This window comes from Pieris rapae, chromosome Z (assembly GCF_905147795.1).
Source record: "Pieris rapae chromosome Z, ilPieRapa1.1, whole genome shotgun sequence".
Classification (NCBI taxonomy): domain Eukaryota; kingdom Metazoa; phylum Arthropoda; class Insecta; order Lepidoptera; family Pieridae; genus Pieris; species Pieris rapae.
The window spans coordinates 8196884-8217502 of NC_059534.1; the positions used below are offsets into that span (position 1 = coordinate 8196884).

The following is a 20619-nucleotide window of genomic DNA, read 5'->3' on the forward strand; positions in this document are numbered from 1 at the left end:
TGTTCCGAAATTACAAGAATCTTATACATAATTAATAAGAAGCTGTCCTCACCACCAATAGATAGCGAACTCAGTTTCCCTTGTAAGATTACTATGCATTTTATTAAAAAAAAACAGAAATTCAACCTTTTATAATGGTGTATCAAGTAGACTAGAATGTAAATTAAATATACATATAAAAGTGAAACAGGTTATATTTTACAAAGATGGAAGCAAATACAAATATACTTTCATGTTTGTATTTAATTCCAAAGTAAACAGTTAACACAGAATGACATCATGTCTCCGGATAGACATAATATGCTTAACTATAATATATTTATACATTTATACTAAAATATAATAAAAATACAGATTAGCTTATCTATGTTTAGTTTCATGTACTGTGTGGAATGGAATATATGTGTGCTCGCCAACGTCATTTGACAGTTTGTCATCTCGTCCTTGCAAGACGTGTCAATTAAATTGTTTTGAAAATTGAAATTTATATTGCTTTTAAATTATAAATAAATGTCCCGATTCCCGAATATAAATCGATTATTTTAAAATTTAAGCAGCATTCATTCAAAAGGAAGGCTGCAGAGTGCAGAATTGTCATTTGTAACAAGTTTCGCATCAACTTTATTATGTTGTAGTTGTGTCTGTAATTATTGATTTAGTTAAATAGTGTATTGGTGTATCTAGGACATCGTATAAACTAGATGTTTTAAAAATGACAGCAACCGCTCTCAACTTTTTCTCAGAACGTAAATCCGTATTTTGGGCGTATGTGTTTTGGTTGTTTGGTGGAATTTTCGGCTTGCACCATTTTTATTTGCGGCGCGATAGACATGCATTTATTTGGTGGTCATCTCTTGGAGGATTTGGAGTTGGTTGGCTGGGAGAAGTGTTTCGGATTCCACGCTACGTAAGAGATGCCAACGATGACCCTCAGTCTATTCGAGATTTAATTGGCAGAATGCGTCAATACAAAAAGGTGAGTTAAGGTTAATAACTTTAAAAAACTGCTGAGTTATCTAGGGTAAATTATTTTTCTGCCAAAAATATTACAGAACTATCTATATATTAAATCAGATAATTGAATAGTTGATGTTTTGTGCTTTACAGATATGTATGATAATTAAATATGAGATATTATAAATTATTATTTGATATTAAATATAGCTACTTATATATAATATCAAATAATAATATATAAATAGGAACGTAAATAAAATTATAAAATTAACTGTTATTATAACTTATTAACATGCTCTTATTTTTTAATAGCCTCCTTTTTCTATGAATCGATTCACTGGAATGATGATGGTTGGATACTCTTGGGGACAGATGATGATGCTAGCAATACCTCCTGAAGAGTTTTGGGGCATAAATTGGAAATATTTTAACTGCCTGGTGCCTATTGTAGTAGCTCTTGGTAAGTAATTTCTCTATATACTAAGACATTTTTCAGATCATTAAAATTTAATATATACTTTTATAATATATAAATTTAATAAATATAATCACTTTAAAATTATTTTAAGTCTTATTATCATTTTATATTCAGTTGTTTAAATACTATATCCTATTTGTATAAATACAGCTGGGAATACTTAGCAGTTATAATTGTGCATTATGTGAGTCCAGTATTCATTAAATTTGACCTATAAGTTTTTATTTCCTTTGTTTATGTAAAACTAAATAGAATCTGTTTCTTTTCTTACTTTGAATAATTAAGTAAATTATAGTAATTTTATTGTTACAGGTGTATGGACCGTTGGCAATATTGGTCGTGAACAGGGTGGCTTGAAATGGCCCTTGATTGCAGCATTGGCTACATATCCCCTTCGCTATTACATCTATGATGATACAGTCTGGTTTACAATTATGATTGTGGCTGCAGCATTGGCTTTTGATACATTTAGCAAAGAATGGCGCAGAACACCTCATAAGAAAACACATTTTGTCAAGTTAGTTTTGTCAATCCCTCATTTTAACATAAGATAATACATACTATTGAAAAATATTTAGATTTTAGATATAGAAGAATATTATAATTCACCTTTTGTTTAAGGCGGGTGGCAATTTTAAGTTTGTGTGCCGGTTTGTATATATCGCTATGGTGTGGCTATTTATACTTCCATGGAACCATAACCGATAGTGATGGTGATGAAATACCCATATATGAAGCTCTACATCATTTCTATACAAGCCCATGGTAAGTTTTTATAAATACATTTCATCATCCATAACCAAAATATATATAAATAGATGCTTTTTAGGGGCATGGGCCTATAAAGCATAACGGAGTTTAATTAAATGTGAAACTCAGAACTCTAAACAAAAATTTGGTCAAACAGAAGCCCTATTAGACTTCAGTTTATATAATGGTTGTACTGTAAACTTAACTTTCTTGTGTGTAATGTAACACTATTAACAATATTTTTTTTAATAGGTGGCTTGATTTAAAACAAAGCCTCTTGGATACCTACCAATACGCCCAGCATCATGGCTGGTATGAGGTTTGGAAGCAAATAATTGATTTGTCTGATCCACATGGGGAACAAAATGCCTACAAAGTATGTACTAGTACTAATACTTTATTTATCTATTGTATAAAAACAATTAGCGAAGCGAAGTATGTTTTGCCTTGGCAGTCATAATTATTTACATGATCTAAAAATTTACAATTTCACCTCTGGGGGCCTTGAAATTTATGCAAAATCTGTGTTTTAAACAGGTTTAGTTCTAAGATAAACCTTTTTAGGGTACTGCTAACTAGAACTCTAATTACACATTCACATAAAAAAAATAAAAGATTTAATTTCTGCGAGCACAGGAGATACAGGAGACTCGCTCATATTAGATTAACCCATAGACACCCAACGTGAACGAATTATTTCATTTTAGGTACTAGGCTTGGGTTTTGACGCAAGTCAGCAAGAGATAACGTCAACATGGCGGAAATTATCTCGCGAGAATCATCCCGATAAAGTGAAGGATGATAAACTGCGGCGCGCGGCCCAAGAGCGGTTCATGGAAATTCAAGAAGCTTACGAAATACTCTCAAATAGTAAACACAGAAGAAACAGACGGAACAAGAAAGACAATTCTGATTACCATGAAGATCGGAATAAGTGACGACACTAAATCTCAGTAATTTAGTATAGCTTCAACTAATTTTCATATAAAAGTTTACTCGAATATAATATAGTCGGGATTGTCTTGTCAGTCGATTAAATTGTTAAAAATAACGACAAGCATAAGGTCATAATGTTAACGTCTACGTTCTTTGGATTCCAAGGACTCCAACACCTGAATTCTGAAGTCACATAGCATATTGATACTTAAATCAAACATTTATCTGATAAAACAGCGTATTGTCTTAAATTTCTGAGAAGAAACATAAATACACCGGACATATATGCGTTTCATATAACAGAAAACAGTGATCATTTTTCTTGACGATTACTTACAATTGTTCAGTTGACAATGCGATTGCTTTCTGAAAATGAAATGAAAATGTCAAGTCAAAATAAAATAAAATTTAAATTGGTGTGGTCATCCAATGTACAATTAGTGCAGTATTAGACCGAAACATCAGCTCCATCATCATCATTACTTCAAAATCCCTTCTTCTTCAAAATTCTAATTGCACCATTTGATATTGTTTCATGAACGCAATTCAAAGTTCGAACGCACTATATCACAATAATCGTCTTATTCTAGTGATTAATATTATTATTACATCTTAATTTTATCATTGTATGCATTTTGTTAGTTCTATTTGTGTCAAACATCAAATTACATCGTAAGTGTTTTTCGATTTAACATCAAACTTCATTGAAATGTAGAAAGCAGTCAAAGGTTGAGTTTCCTCATTTTCTTTCTATATAACAACTCTACGTCGTCGTGTCGGCTTTATATTATGTGTAGGGTTTACATGATAATATATGAAAGTCGTTTTTTGAATACACATAACTTCTATATGTATTTTAGTTGATTAGCTAATGTAACTAGATCTGAATTTATCACCTGCGTATCGAATAATTGACGTCGAATATTTTAAGTACCTAAAGTTAGTTTGAGACTGGGTTAGTAATTATACATTAATATGTACGATGGACCTATAGTAATGATCGATAAGCTCTAGTAGTCGAGTATATCAAAGTAATATATATGTCTTTTAGTGTTTATTTTTGTGAATTTACATTAATTTTCTTTAAAAAGAGGAAGTTGGAGGCCCACCTACTTATAGTGCCACCGCCGCTCAAATACACTGACATAGTCAGAAGCCTGCAAAAAGTTACTTGTAACGTCAGTTGTATAAAATAGGAACATTATATATAGAGCTAGAAAGAAATAGAAGCCAAGCTCTTCCTAATCTGTCTTCTATTATATCTTCCATTTTTATACTTTATATTTTTAATAATTAATAAGTTAATCGTTGTTAATAAGTAAAACCACATAAATGTACTTATCTATTTTTTTGATTATTAGTAACATTGTACTTAATATTTTTGTATGAAATATTGTTTGTTAAACGTGAAACGTTTAACTAACAAAATTATATTGCTCAAGTTTATAGTAGGTTAACTTTACTAATTAAACGAAGATATACGCCCAAATATGAATGATAATAAACATTCTATAAATCAAATTGATCGAATTTAAAAAACATTCCTAAATTAATATACATTACAACCTAATAAAAAAAAACTAATATGTCAGTAACACGCCCATTAAAATCAGTTCTAAGTTGAATATCAAGTCGAAGAAAATCTCATTAAAAATCAACTACTTTTAGGTTGTGCTAAATATGATTACCGATAAGTTTATATAATACGTACGTCTGAATTATGTTTTTATTGTTTAGACTATTTTATTTCCATGCATTTAAAAACCAAAAATATTTAATAACGAAATACCTTATTGTTAAAATAATTTATGACATTCATTATAGATTACTTTTAAGGGATGAGGTCTCTTTATATTTTTAAAGAGTTATTTATATGTGAACTCACGTTGGTTGTAAGAACGTACTTAATCTTAAATATTTATAATAATATTTTACTTTGTACCTTTAATGATCGTTTAAAGTATCTCCTATCCGTCCATATTGTATATCTATGTTTTATACTATTTTTATTATAACAAATATTATATTTTTCTGCTTATTTAATAGTTAATGTAACTTTATTTTTTTTAAATAAATATTTTACTATTCATTTATGTTTTGTTTATATGTTGCAACGGCCGTAGCATCTAAGTAAGCAATGTTGCGGTGTATCTGTCGGTGATTACCAATATTATATAAAACTTACTGTAATTGCTTCTGCATGTGCACAACACAACCAACGTTAAAATTGAATTTTATTTAACAAAACAAGTTATATTATTTTATATAATATAATTATTGGCGTATTTGTGAGAAAGTAAATATGCAATGCCAACGCACTAAATATTTACATAGATCAACATTTATCTTGGAACAGTCAAACTGATGCAGTGTCTAGAATCACGTACATATTATGTTAAACCCTCCGTGACATACGCAATCAAATCTCTTTCTCATTTGGACAATCGATTTTGTCCTATTGTATTCGTGTATGAGGTGACAGACAAAGAAAGATTATACTTTTTATTATTTATTAAGGTATACAGTATCCACGTTTTAAAATACATTTATGAATCGGCCATGTAAACTATTGTTTTATCTGTAACTGAAATCAATTTCATTCTCTAGAATTGCTGTGAAGTAGGCAAACTTGCATATTTTTGAACACAGAAATATTATATAAATCTATGTGAACATAATGGCACATTTAATTTACATATTTAAATGGGATTTATTTGTGACTCTAGGGTTCAGTCACGAATTATTTTTATTTCATAATATATTTTTACAACCTATATCTACAAGTTACATGGCAATCGAGGTTTGGTTTAATACCTTATAAATAGCTAATAAAATATATTGTGAGCTTAGTTTGTGCTGTAGACAATGCTCATCAATTCTTATCGCAATGTTATTTATATTCAGCCATAAATACATATTTTAAAATTCTCTGTATAAAATCTTTATTTCTTGTGCTATAAACATATTTACAAACTTAAGAGCTACCAGGATTCTAAATTTAAAACATGTAATATATAACAGTGGCACGGTACCTGCGTACAATTTTATATCTAGGTATACATTTTCATAAAATTTTGTGCAAGCTTGGCATGTAAACAATAAACATTGTTGATTACAAAGTGCATATGATAAATGGTGATTAAAAAAAAGCGGCCAAAACGAAGCTGCACCAAGACGTCATAAAATCGCATTGCCTAGCACGACTGCTGATCGTGTAGCTCAGAATTAAGATACAAATTCATTAGCAATTCACGAAGCAATACACTATTTCTATGACAAAACACTTATTGAATGAAATTACTTGATTAACTTATCTACAATCACCATATTTTAATCATAATAATTGCATTGTAATCTAAACTTTATTGTTTAGTAATGAAAATATCAAATAACAATAATAATATTAATTTGAATTACATTGTCTTTAATGGCAATCTTCACCGCAAACCGATTCCATGACTTAAGTAACAAATTTACACTAAATATTAATCTAATTATCACAGCTTTTATTAAAATATTTTTGCTTAAACCTATACTTTGAAACATAAACATAGCCTTTCTTAACCTATTATTAATAAATAATATTGTTTTGTTTCCTATTAGCATACCTAATAAAATTATTTATCTACAAATTACAGTTCATAACAGTTAACAACAAAGATTTATTCTCGGTTAAGTTAAATAGGTAAGACTTGACGAATTATTAATCAGGCCTATCTAATCACGTCCCTTTTTCACTCGGTTTTTTAACCCAAGGGCGATTGAAAGTATCGTTTCGGTTATGAAGAATTACATGTTCATTCAATATTCTTACAACTTAACAATTTTAAGGTCACAACATGTGTATTTCCAATAACTTAGGTGACGTATTGTTTGTAAAACACACTTTTTTAATCGCTTTGCTCACACCTAATAATCCATGCATATATTAGAGTCCTTTGATGTTATTGTATGGCACTTTGATTGGTCTCTTCAATATAGATGTAATGTCGTTGTACCTTCTTGTTTCGCGATTTATTCGAAACCAGTATTGCAGTTAGTATTTGAAGTCTTCTACATAGAAGAACTTTATCCCTAAAAGCAAGAATAGCATTGTTCAAAACTATTGTAAAATATTATTACAATCAACCTGTGGTTTTCGTAACTTCTAATAGCGACCACAATCACAGTATTGAGTTTGCTCCGCGTGATCATATTAGATTATACATTATATCAAATGAAATCAAAAATAATTTATTCATATAGGTAACATAATGTACACTTATGAACGTTAAAAAAAAGAAAGAAATATACATTAAATATCTATATAGATATCGTCACTATTGGATGATACCGAATGAGGGCGCAACTTACATTTTAAGGGGTTACAGTTTACCTGAATATCCCATTTTTTATTTATTTTGCGCAACCTTTTTATTGTATTCTATTAAGTGTTCATTTAAAAATGGAATTAGGTATAATCGTTTGTTAAGAGCTGTACTCGTGAAGTGTCCGCCACAGAAGACTGATCAACTTGTATATAAAAAATAATTATTAATAAAATAGTTTGTGTGATTTGATAATTTTAAATCACGTTTTGTATGTTATAATTTTATGATCATAAAATAATTTGATTTGTACTTTAATTAATATAATAAACTCACCTCAAAATAACAGAATCACATCGTTCTTGTGATAATAATCACACTTGTTTTATCCAACTTATATCGTCAGAGTTTGATTCCCCTGGATTCTAGACCTTTTAGATGCAATAACTTCGTTTATTAGATAAAGTTGAGTTTTTTGTAACAGCACATGAATGCTAATTATTATAATTTGCAGTTTCATGAATTGTTTTGCGTCCTTTAAATATGAAATTGATATGAGTGTGGATATACACTATTTAAGCATCTCAAATTCCCAATACAAAATGTAACCTAAGCGAAATAGGATGGTAAACGCATCAAACAATTCATGGATTATCGCTGCCAAAGTATATCTTATCTCCAAACGTTATTTTTGTGTAGATTTATTCCATAATTTGAACTGGCGCCATTTGTTCCGGGGTTTACTCATCTTTAATAATGTTTTATAAATTTGCTTACTGGTAAACCACTGTCTGACTTATGTTTGTACATTTTGGGTAAAGATGTAGTGAATTCGTCTCTTGTCACGGAGGTTCTTGGCGGCAATAACAAAACGTTTGTGTATTAAATACAATTTCAACTTGATGCTGTATGTATCTCCGGCGTAACTCTATTCAGCGGTACATTTCTATGCTGTATTTTGCGGTAACTGTAAACATAAGGGTTTATCATTTTAAAACTAAACTAATTTATCCCTAGCTTAAGAATTTTCAACTTTTATACTACGTTTAGAATTAAGTCATATAATAAAGTTACATAATCCAAACGTAAATGGTTTTATTAGTAAATAAATTTTAAACTCACTTAATAACAGATACCCATTAACATAAATGGGGTAGGATTAACATTCTGATCCATATTGTGTTGTTCATTTGTGGATGATTAACACCGCTGTTCGGTTTTAGCTCAACATTATGATGAACTTCCATATTTATCCGCATCTCGTAGCACTTTCATCACATAGGAAAATAGTTTCGTAATAATGACTTGCAAAGTACGCTTCTTTTATTTATACTAGTTTATTTTGATCACAAAATGATGTGATTATATCCGTCAAATTCGTAATTTGTCTTGCACCATAGCCGTGAAGAAGATTGGCGGTAGCTGATCATTTCATCTTCTTGATTGTTATTAATTCCCACCACGATAAAACGAAAAAAGTCGTTTTACTTGTGATATTCTATGTTCATTTATTACTATCATATTGTGGCGATATAACATACTACTAATATAAAAATAAAAATTTCATAAAATTCAACAATTAACACTAGCCATTGATAAATGGCACGCTGTGCGCTTGCACGCATTAAGTAGATATATTTGTAAGAGATCACTCTATTAAAAAGTAAAACCTAAATTTTATAAATAATTCTACGCTTTATACAGTTGTTTCATTACGGCGCAATGGTTGGAGCTCCCGTTGCAAGTCATTATAGTATTCGTGATCGGACATTGACTCTTCTTCGACAGATCTTTGGGGTTGATATTTGCTAGTGGTAGGCTGCGGTGTTGAATCACTGCCACTACACTCGCTTGTACACTCTAGAGGCAAAGATTCCGTGGGTATTCCAATAGTCTGTGCTGGAACACTTTGGTCTGACATTAAATATTCCGGATTGTCCACACATCTCTTTGATGGCACAAAACCACCATAACACAAATCCTTTATATCCTGTCCTTCCGCACTTTCGCCTATTAAGTCCATGTAGGTGGAAGCGTTTTGAGTGTGTTGCGGAGATGGCATTAAATAATCATCCTCGTCAAGTGGCAAATTAAGCTTTAGATTTCCAACTTGTGCCTCTTTTATTTTCGACATACTGTCGAATTTGTTTTCTTCGTCAGGTCTAGATTTCATGGGATCACTACAATATCTGGAACTAGAGCTCTCAGAAGCACAAACTCCGTTATTATAATAATGACGAGTATCCGAATCATCTGATTTACTGTTTGTGTTGTTATATCTTAATAAATCTTGGTCCCAAGTTTCAGGTTTGTTGGCACTGTCATTAGTCGCACCTTCTATTCTGGGCCCATTATTTGTCCATGATGTCGAGGCACCTGGTTTTAAGGATCCTGTATGAGTTTCTACACCAGCCGTAACAACAGAAGCAGTTGTAGTGGTGCATGGCAAATTTTTAAACTTTGGTTGTAAGTATTCATCGGCTTCTACCAGAGGCTCTGGTCCGTCCATTGCTGATGAAAGGTTCTTTATTAATTCTTTCTCGTCCTGTAATCAAAAGTTTACATAAATATGTGCATAATATTTTTTTACGTTAGATTAACTGAATGTTTTATGATATACGATTTTAAAAGTTTTGGATTAGGAGGTTAAAACTTTAACTGACCTGGGTAGAATATGATGGTAGACGCATAAACTTGTCACCGGGAATGACAAGGTACCGTCCAGGATCCCTAGCCATATCGGCGAATGTGTCTGCCAATTGTTTAAAAGTGGGACGGCTATCAGCATCCAACATCCAGCATGATACCATAACACAGTAGATGTCAAGAGTGCAGATTGCTGGTTGAGGAAGTTTTAACCCATTTTCAATTAGTTCAGGTACATTTCGGGCTGATATATTGGCATAGGGTCTTGCACCATAGCTTAGAATTTCCCATATAGTAACACCAAAAGCCCACACGTCACTTTTATGTGTGAAAATTCTGTGCTGTACGCATTCTAATGCTAACCATTTAATAGGCATCTTACCACCCGCAGCTTTATACTCGTCTTCATTAATGTCTAGTAATTTAGCTAATCCAAAATCTGTTATTTTTACACAGTTTGGTGTTTGCACTAAGACATTTCGTGCCGCAAGATCTCTATGAACCAGCCGCTTTTCTTCTAAGTAAGCCATTCCACGAGCTATTTGGGTGCACCAATTCAAGAAGGCTTTCGATCCAATTTTTTCTTTATGTGTTCGTACGTAATCCAATAAGCATCCTAAAGGCATTAACTGTGTAATGAGCATCATTTGGTTTGTCATACACACCGCTAGTAATTGCAGTAAGTTGGGATGTTCAACACTAGCCATTATGTATGCTTCTTCCAAAAACTCTTTACTTGTGTTTGCTCCTGTTCCTTCCTTTAAGATTTTTATCGCGACTGGAATTTTTACATTTTCACCTTCTGGAACCCAGACACCTTTATAGACTTTTCCAAAGGCACCGAATCCCAGCATACCACCTCGTCGCAATTCCGCTTCTTTAACTATTCTTAGTTTTGCAAGGTTTGGTTTCACATTAGTTGGTCGAAGAGGTTCGTTATCTTCACAGCCTGTCAAAACCATAGTCATTTTTACCGCTTCTTTTTTTGCTTTTGCTTTCTGTCGACATGTATATCCTATAATGGCTAGGATTACTAAAAGAATAAATGCCAAAACTAATATTATTACTAAAACGGTTGGAATTTTCGCGGTTGACATCGCTGGCGGGCCGTTTGCTAGCGCTGAACAGTATGGCTCTTCAATGGGGTTTTGGTGCAGTTCGTCGAAATAAATTTTATGTGGAATGTCTTCGGGACATGTAGCAGTGCAATTAAACGGTCCAGTATTAATGTCAGTTAAGAATATTTTTAGATTATCACATTTTATGCAATCTGTCGATGTAAGTCCGGTGCAACCACGGCATTCTGGGTGACAGGGTGAACAAATTCTGTCTACTTCGTCAGTGAAATGATCCGGAGGGCATTCATCTTCACATTGATCCCCACGTTTAAAACCATTACAAACTTGGCAAACTTGTTCGTGTATTCCAAAACCTGTGCATTTCCTGCACAATGGATGACATTTTCGGCACACTACTTTAACTTTCCCTTCTAATAGTATTACATTTCCAACCCATTCGTTATAGTAACCGTCGGGACATGGTTCATTTTCTTTAAGACAGCTTTCGACTGTAGCTTCCACGCTGATGATAGCTTTTTTGCATGAATTGCAACCACCAATTCCGACGGTGTTTTCTGGTCCTGTACACCCATTAAAACAGTTACCATGACAGGGTTGGCAAGTGCCATTTTCTGATGGGTATCTCGAGTCTGGACATTCTGCTACACAGTATGGTCCATCGCGTACGTGTTTACATTTTGAGCAGTTGGCACGACTGGGACCTGAGCATCCATCAAGGCATTCAGAATGACACTGCTTGCAAATTTTTGTACCCGATTGGTAAAGCCTGAAAATTGAGAAACCTTAATTGAGTTGTTGTTTTAAATAATAATGTTGAGCAATCATTAATATCATTTTTATAACGCTTTAAGGAATTAAGTAAATACTTAGCGTATTATTAAGAATAAACATATTTTTACCATCCGAGGGCAAAGAATTTCTAATGCCAAATATACAATCGCATTGCAATATATACAGATGTATATATTATTATTATTTTTTTTTTGTTTATAGATATAAAGTAGTATTTATTTTCCTATACCTAATAACGTTAAAACAAATTAACATAATAGTATCATAAATACTGACCCAGGATGAACACTGCAGTTTTGGATACAGATATCGCCAAATTTGTAGTTTTCACAGGAAAGACATTGGTCAGGCCCTGGCCCCCAGCAACCATCCGAAGAACATTGTGGGTCACAAACCATGTTTGCTTTTTCTGAAAGACATGCTTATTGTACATACCTAAAGACGGTGTTATGTTGGTTGGGTGGAAATTACATTTGTAATATCGCCAGCATTAGTGGTTAGGGTGTTAATAGGAAAAAGTTATTTTTAAAATAATAATAAAAAATATAAATTCGCTTAATCTTGTATAAGTATTTCGCAACGCCTTAAATATATGATAAATTAAATTTACTGACTTTACTTTGAGGATCCTCAAACCAATCTAAAGTGTGATCGCTAATTATACATACCACAGTTCTGAGTGTCTCCATTTTTCTGAATTATTTGCTTGTGGTCTTTTGATTTCACCAACTTGTTCCAAGCAATTTTATCAGCAAAACATAAGTGCCTATTTTCCATTATAGCAATTGCTCCCGAATTTACTTTTTTTAATGACTTCAATCCAAGTGATTTCAAAGAAGTCTTAACAATATATAGAGATGCAAATAGATTTTCTACTACTTGCCGACCTCCAATCACTTCTAAATTTCTAAAATAGGAGAGGCTGGTGAAATTTGGATGATGCGCTTGTACATTCAGATATCCTGTCACTTCCCGTACTGTGCTGAAAATCTCTAACGCATCGGGTTCCATTTTCGCATATCGTTCTCCAAATGAATAATCCGGATTAACATGCTGGAAACCAGTAAATGTCATTTCTAGAATTTCTATAGAACCGTCTATAATGGTACAGTCTTTAAAACTTTCTATATTTCCTGAATGTATCGGTCTCTCAGCACGACAAGTCTTCGGGCAAGTTACATTGCAAGGAATACATTCGCCGTTAACTGCTGTTTTGTTCGGCGGGCAACTTCTAACGCATGCACCATTATCTTTCAAAAGGTGCTCTGGGCAGTTCCTTACGCATGTAGCACCATAAGCGTATTTTCCGTTAGGGTTTGGTTCCCAAGAATATGTTGTAGGATTGTACTTTTGCATCTGTGGACATTCTTGAGAGCACGTTCCTTCATCGTAGAAATTTCTGCAGGCAAGACACTGGCTGGGTAAAGGACCGGTACAACCGCCGGCACAGAAAGTATTACAGCAATCTCGAGGATTCGGGCCAAAACATCTACCTTGATCGCATTGAGGACTGCAGTTTATTTTAGAAAATTTTTGACAGTTGTGAGGGCCATCTCCCCAGCAACCCAACTCGCAACTAGGGTGGCATGGTGGACATTCCCTCTCTGGAACTTTAAATTTATAAACAAATACATATGAGGCATTTACTCCTGTAATAATTTCATCCCAATTTATGGTTTTAACGTGGCATAAGTTGTAGTTATTATAAATTCCAACACTGCCCCTTAGAACGTCTCTTAGAGCTGGAAGTTCAAGTGTGAAAGCTGAAGACATCGTTACCAAAAGCGCAAATTCCTCGTCTCTTACATTCAATTTGAAAAGTGTTCTTCCTCTAATAATTTGCAGTTGTGGCAAAATAATGTGTGCCACCTTAACATATGATATAAGCACATAGCCGGTAACTTCTCGTATGTGTTGGAGAAAAGACAAATCCATTGTTTCATTTTCCAACCACGTAAGTTCAAGGTTGCCGTCAACGTAAGTACAGTTCGTGAATCTGTCTCGCAGGTTTCTGTAGTGAGTGTCGCGATTCGAGGGTACTGACATCCGACCATTTGTGCCGATACATACTGGAAAGAGAAAAAATTCATAAATGTTTGTTAAAAGATAAATTATATGTGGATTTAATTATTAAAGGTAGTATTGAGGTTTTATAAATCAACAACCTTATATTCGTAGGTTGACCCACTAAAGCAACGAACTATAAGTAGTTTTACTTAATTTGATTTGTGTCCAACGTGTTGGCATCCGTCTTGCGTATGTAGAGATACATGTTCTACAACTTTCCATTATGAAATTGGTGCAATAACAACTTTAAATAACTTATGCATGCAAGAAATCTGAATCACCTGGATTGAGATTTGTCTTACAAATGCGTATCCTATTTACAACGTGACATCTTGTATTACGTAGTTAATGGTAAACAGCCCGAAAACATCTCCTGATTTTTCTGTATATTTAATAGAATTGGTATCTTTTCCATGTATTTTTCTCTAAATTTGATTTTTTTATTTAATAAACGTTACTCTTGAGTTTTTCAAATGACTAATTATTGGATTAACTTACATATATATTAATCCAAATTTTAACTACTATCCGTAAATCTATAGAGACTCACGATAGAAACCATTGTTACCGCGTTTGGGTCGTATCTACCTGGCTGTCGAATAATGTTATTGACTAGCCACTACACGGGTAACTCGATATTATTAACTAAAACTCAGGTAGGTGAAATTTCGAAACTTACAGTAAAAATACGAAACAACCAAAAACCATTTCAATTCATACAACCAATGTTATATTGCAAAATATATTCTAATGGCTGACACTAATGTGTTAATTTACGTTACCTACTTTCTCAAGGTCTGGTTATAGCTAATAAGTGTTATGTGTAAAACAATAAAAAAATATATTATACAATATAATATATATACAAGCAGGAATGAGCCCAGGAGAAATCTACGATAGGTGAGTAAAAGTCTGCTAAACAAAAATTTAAAAATGTGAATAAACTTAGTTAAACTTTAAAGTTTCGTCATAATCTGCTTTGTAAACATATAAACTTGGCAAGGTGCCTCCCACGTCCACAACCGATTTCAAATGTCACTGGATCGTACGAACGCGTTTGTTTTATGAATATCGGTTTTGGTCAATTGACGTGTGGGTAGAAATCCGGTGTCCGGTCGACCCAGATGCATGAACCCATGCCGAGATGACATAGGTGATAGTAGTGACACCGCACTGTTGCGCATCGCGCTTGCGCCTAACACTGCTATTTTACGAGAACAACCAATTAGTATTTGTTCGCTAATTAACAAAATAAATATATTGTATTATTATATTGAGCTCAATTTCCGATCAATCCTAATTCCCCCGGTTAACGAGGCGATGTCAAACAATATTGCAATATCCTTTCCTTATTGCAATTGTGCATTTTCTTGACCAATCGCTCAACTTGAGTACATACAAAAGCTTAGCATGTAAAGCTCAACGACTGGTTTGACTGAGGCAAATGTTTTTATCCAGTTACGTGCATTCTGAAGCACTGGAACCAGTTTTGATCCACTAACATTTCATTCGGGGAGTTGAACCTTTCACTACAATTTCTCATTGTGTATAATATCTCGTCTTACGGTTTTGTTTAAACATAAAAGGTGAAGACTTTCAAATTAAGAATCTATATTTACAATTACCTGTCAATATCTTTACATTTGAAATGTCATAAAACTTGAAGTAAGCATGTACTTAGATTTCGAATTTAATGTGTATTAGTATAAATCATATTTATTATAATTGTAACATTTAAAAAGATTACGTTTAATGCAATTGCACTCTTTATTAGTATACTGTTTCTAAATATATTATAAATGCACAAATTAATAAATATTTTAAGAGAATTTTTTTGATGTTGTATTAATATTAATTAAGAAGTGACATTTTAAATTAGTATATAAACATATATGGTAATGTACACTTGGAGACTACTAAATAATGGAAATTTAATGTGTATAACCAGATATGTAAATAAGATATTACCTCGTACCATTTTCATTGATGGATTTTTAAGTGCATAAAACACGTAAAAATAAATGTAGAAATACCAAAATGTTGAAACACTAAATATTATACAAACTGTTTAGAATAGATATCTTTCGTGTGTATAATGAAAAAGGTACCCATGTAATGTAATCTGTGAATCGATTAGTGTAAATATGGATCTGTTTTTAAGGATAAACGGTCAAGTAATTTAAAATTATACAGAAAATACTTTCATTTACGTAAACAGAAGTGAATTATACACAAAATATTATTTGAATGTCATTTTCTTATTGTTGACAAAGTAAAAACTTGCGCACATGCTGTAAGTAAATGACGTAGACGTATAAATTTCAGTTTGTATGAATATAAATTAATCAATTTTAAATGTCATATAGTATGTAGGCTAAAGTATGTTAGAGAGAGATGTAGTAGATGAATTTTTGATCTGCGTTTATTTAATTGTTTATTTGCTTTTAAATAGACTTAAATATGTAAAGCTCATCATGAGAAACATTAGCTTCCATTTATTTTTTTGCATTAGTTTTAAGATTTTTTTAAATAAAAAGTCTTATTCTCGATCTCCGAGTGTGTTAATTATAGTTGTTAGTTAGTCGTTCATACCATTATACTTGTTTGTAATATTTTTTTCTATATTAGGTATTCAAAATGATCAAAATAGTATTAAAGTCTTTAAAATGAGTTGTTATTCAACCTCCAAGTTGACATAATGCTTGTTTTTGAAATACATTTAAATATAACCTTAATTAATTTCTGGTACTATATAATAAGTAGTAATAATAATAATCCAATGACGCTACAGCCCCATACGGGTTTTAACATCCAATTGTGTCTTAGTTACCATATATTATACAGATAAAGTACATGGCCATTATCCTACATAATTTCGATAGCTGCATTTTTAAGTATGTTAAGTAATTAATAATTTATTGAAAAAACAACACAATGTTGAAGATTTTATGTTATTAAGACAACCCACACATAACCTAGTATTGTAACAAATGGAATTGATGATACCTACGCATTTGGTATAGCAAGTTTGAAATTTCTATAGAAACTTTACCTAATCAGCCCACGCTTGTAGGTTTCGTATTGCTTATGCCAGCTAAGCGACCTTTATGTCGAACTAAATTTTTTAACTAACTGAAATAATCGAAGTACGCTTACAATTCTCATTTTTAGTGAACTAAGAAAGATTTAACGTATCTAGTTGATTGAATATTTCATTGAATTATTTTTTTTACTTAAGTAAATTATTCAATTAAATATTTACGTGCTTAAAAACTTCCGTAGTAAATTACATTTTAATATATAAATGTCTTCGGCCAGGTCAAGACCTTTCGATCATTTACAACAACGAAATACAAATGAGGAAGAATTACCATTGTGTTTATTATTAATATACGATTACATTGCAATTTTTTTCACATTGATAGTAATTAGGTTTTAATGATTATCAATTATAATTATTAGCAAAAACGTAATAATTATAATTAAGAAATTACATAACTGTTGGGTATGATAAGTTAAGTATAAACTTAACCATTAAATAAGCTTTATCAGACGATTGCGTGTCTAACCGTTATTTTGTATTTAATTATTTGTTCTACTATAAAAACATACAGTTTTCTCATAATTCCTCTGTATCTTAGGTAACCTATTAAAATTTATTGCGAAGAGAAATAATTATGTTATTGATGGAAACGTACGCAACATTTAATTTTAATTAGACGATCACGATAAGACATATCATGATTTTATTTAGTAAATATATGGCAATATTTTTATAGTTAATTTACTACTTGTACAAAATTGGTACAATCCAGTTAAATAGCAATACATCCCTAGATGAATTCTGAGCTAAAAACTCGATTACAACTAACCTATGGTTATCTGATTCAGTGAACGCTTTCCCTTAGTTCGTTATAGTACCATAACTACTGCCTTCTATATACGGCGTTGGCGGGCCCAAGATAAGCTTTGTTTATTTTATTCACTCGTTTAAGCTAATATTGATAAAATTGGATATTAAATCAATCTTAATAGGAATTCTTTGTGTATTGAACTAGAAAATCTTTATATACACTGTAATTAAAAATAAATCTATTCCCTAACACAATTTAATAAATGCTTACGTTTATATTGAATTATAGAATCACAGTGAAATCATTGTAGTCATCTGTATATAAACTGTAGGAAAGAATCTAATGTTTCCTATTATAAGAGACGCGATTAACTTACACGCTTAAGTAGAAACGCAAAACGTATGGGTGCGTAGGCGACACTTACTTTTGCCCTTAACGAATTCCGAATGTTTATGTCGTGCAGGAACAACGTGGTGAAGGCGATGGGCGCGGGCGGCGCTGGCGTAAGCAGCGAGGGCGCCGAGGCACAAACACCACAACAAGGTACGCACACCAATCATGCTGCGACATCACTCGCGATGCACTTAACACAACCGAACGCGGCAAACTTCCATCGTGTACTGGCCCGCCCGGGCCCCGTTTTCCAAAGTCCACGGTGCGCGGACGCACCTGAGGCGGTTAAAAGTTTAGAGAAGTTAACGTAATTTTTGAATACAGCCATGATAGTTTAAATTATTTAAAATTTTAACTTAATTTTGCTTTAGTTTGTTTATAAATTTTTTAGAACATTGAATAGAAAATTCAAATATTCGTTTATACTTTTGTATTAATTTAAATTTTCAAAGGTTTCACTTCATATTTATATTTCTTTTATCATTATTACATGTTTTATTATGCAATATATAATAAGTAACATAATGAGTGCCTTAATTTGGATCTTATTATTGTAGGATACATTAGCAAAATGAACTGGTACTGTCTTAATAATTGTATTATATTAATATAATAAATTCATATATAATTTGCTCTATCTATTTCTGTTAAAGTCTGTGGCTACGGTTGTGAGTTCAACCTTTTTACAATCGCAGATAAACGTGAGGAAGGCCGCAGGTATGCGCTAGAGTCGCTACTCTTAGATAAAAAGTCTCAGATAAAAGTTCTATCCATACGTATCATAAAAATAGGAACTACTTATAAAATTCGAATATTTAAAAGCTAAAAATATTATTTAATTAATGAATTAACTAATTAGAATGAAATAATGACTATCAAATATTTAGACATTCTTTAACCACATGAATTAAATAGGATATTGAGGATATATAGGACATATGTTTATGTGTGTTATAGATATAAAAGAGATAATCTAGATATATGTCTTAAAAGAGCGCGCGCGTTGAACTCTTTCCAAAAGTAAAATGATCATCTCGGTGGTCCCTATGTTGTAAGTTATTCGGCTCCTATCGTAGAGTATTTACTGTTTAATTTAATATTTTATATGTTTCATACAATATGTTTATAGTGTTTAATAAATTATGATATGATTAATAAAAGACGAACGATTGAGGTAGAGTAGTCTAGGGATGTAAACAGAAGCAAGGTAACGCAGGTATAAGAAGGTTGGCCAGGGAATAATGGTGAAGTACAGATCAACATCAGTGTTAATAATAGCAAAAAAGTATTTTAATTACATTCGGTCTTATCTATACGAATTTATGTCTATAGAAATTAGTAAAATTAAATCAAAATATTATAAGTAACGAAACGAATATCTTCAGATTAAAATTATTTTCAATAATAACTGATATATCTACTTTAATGTAATAAATTAGAACAAAACATTCGCATTAATATAATTTAAAATACAAATCCCTTAACTTCTATTTTGTTCCCTTTGGAGTATAGGCTCTCGGGCCCTGGGGGTAACTGTGCTCAGGCGCTAATTAAACATTTAACTAGGTGCCTAGTAGATAGTTGGTACCTGTGACCCCAGAGATGGTACTTTCTTCGCTTCGGAAATCGCAATACAGCGTGCCAGCGTTAAAAGCCACAGGGAAGTAAACTTTGTAAACAAAAAAGCAAACTTTGTAAATAGGTTATAATTATATTTATTAATTTTCAAATAAGTGTCAAAAGTGTTAATAATATAATTGTTCGATAAAAATAAAAATCGAAAGACATTTCAAATTTCAATTTATTAGGTGCAAAACAACACAACGATAAGATACTACATTAAAAGAATTAAACAGACAAGAGCTTATTATTTTGTATTTGTGGAGACGAATCCCTACCTCTGTTGAAATGAACAATGAGACCACTTGACTCTTTTGTGTTGGCACAATGACGGTTTGATTTCTTCTATTGTCGAGCAGGTACCGGCCACTGCTTGCGTGCGGGCAGGTAGAATTGCTATGTACCAAACTTTGCGTGCCTAGCAACTATACCTGTTTCGACGTATGAAGTATAAAGTATTCACTTGATTTTAACTTTGACGTTGTCTGTCTTGATAAAGGCACTTTTGTTCCATAACATAATCATCGTTAGTATAAGGGGCATGCCTTGACCGTGTTAAAAGGATTATCCAATATTAATCACGTCCTTTAGCTTCTGTAAGAGCCTCGTTCGCCACAGAACATAGATATCATGTATCCTACATATTGAGATACATTTTGAATTATCTGGTACCTCTAAAATTAGTTCAGTAGAAGTAGCTTTGTGTTTTTGTTCCACGTGAAATAGTTTTATTTACCATT

General features: G+C 32.1%; 2 protein-coding genes across 3 annotated transcripts in view; one reads left to right on the forward strand and one right to left on the reverse strand.

The window, feature by feature from the left end:
* The first annotated feature begins 436 nt into the window (after positions 1-436).
* Positions 437-5165, forward strand: LOC110998164 (dnaJ homolog subfamily C member 22). The gene is made up of 6 exons (XM_022266656.2): positions 437-976; positions 1270-1417; positions 1748-1952; positions 2057-2200; positions 2438-2561; positions 2893-5165. The coding sequence occupies exons 1-6, from the start codon at positions 713-715 to the stop codon at positions 3121-3123; spliced, it is 1116 nt and encodes a 371-aa protein (XP_022122348.1). The 5' UTR covers positions 437-712; the 3' UTR covers positions 3124-5165.
* A 460-nt stretch (positions 5166-5625) lies between these two features.
* The window catches only part of LOC110998172 (epidermal growth factor receptor), a 68989-nt gene continuing 53995 nt past the window's right edge, over positions 5626-20619 (reverse strand). The window contains exons 1-7 of one of the 2 annotated variants that reach the window (XM_022266663.2): positions 18291-18473; positions 12614-14014; positions 12222-12354; positions 10092-11919; positions 8551-9973; positions 7765-8395; positions 5626-7195 (exon numbers count right to left, since the gene is read on the reverse strand). In XM_022266663.2, coding sequence (XP_022122355.2) covers positions 9125-9973; positions 10092-11919; positions 12222-12354; positions 12614-14014; positions 18291-18426 — 4347 coding nt within the window. In that variant the 5' untranslated portion in view covers positions 18427-18473 and the 3' untranslated portion in view covers positions 5626-7195; positions 7765-8395; positions 8551-9124. Of the gene's footprint in view, positions 7196-7764; positions 8396-8550; positions 9974-10091; positions 11920-12221; positions 12355-12613; positions 14015-18290; positions 18474-20619 lie in introns of those variants that run through there. The other variant, XM_022266664.2, reaches the window with a different exon arrangement.

Bases quoted from the DNA above. Each gene is read 5' to 3' on its own strand.
- LOC110998164 (XM_022266656.2), top strand. From the start codon at position 713: ATGACAGCAACCGCTCTCAACTTTTTCTCAGAACGTAAATCCGTATTT. The intron at 977-1,269 runs GTGAGTTAAGGT...ATTTTTTAATAG, and splicing joins GAATGCGTCAATACAAAAAG to CCTCCTTTTTCTATGAATCG. The intron at 1,953-2,056 runs GTTAGTTTTGTC...CTTTTGTTTAAG, and splicing joins AAGAAAACACATTTTGTCAA to GCGGGTGGCAATTTTAAGTT.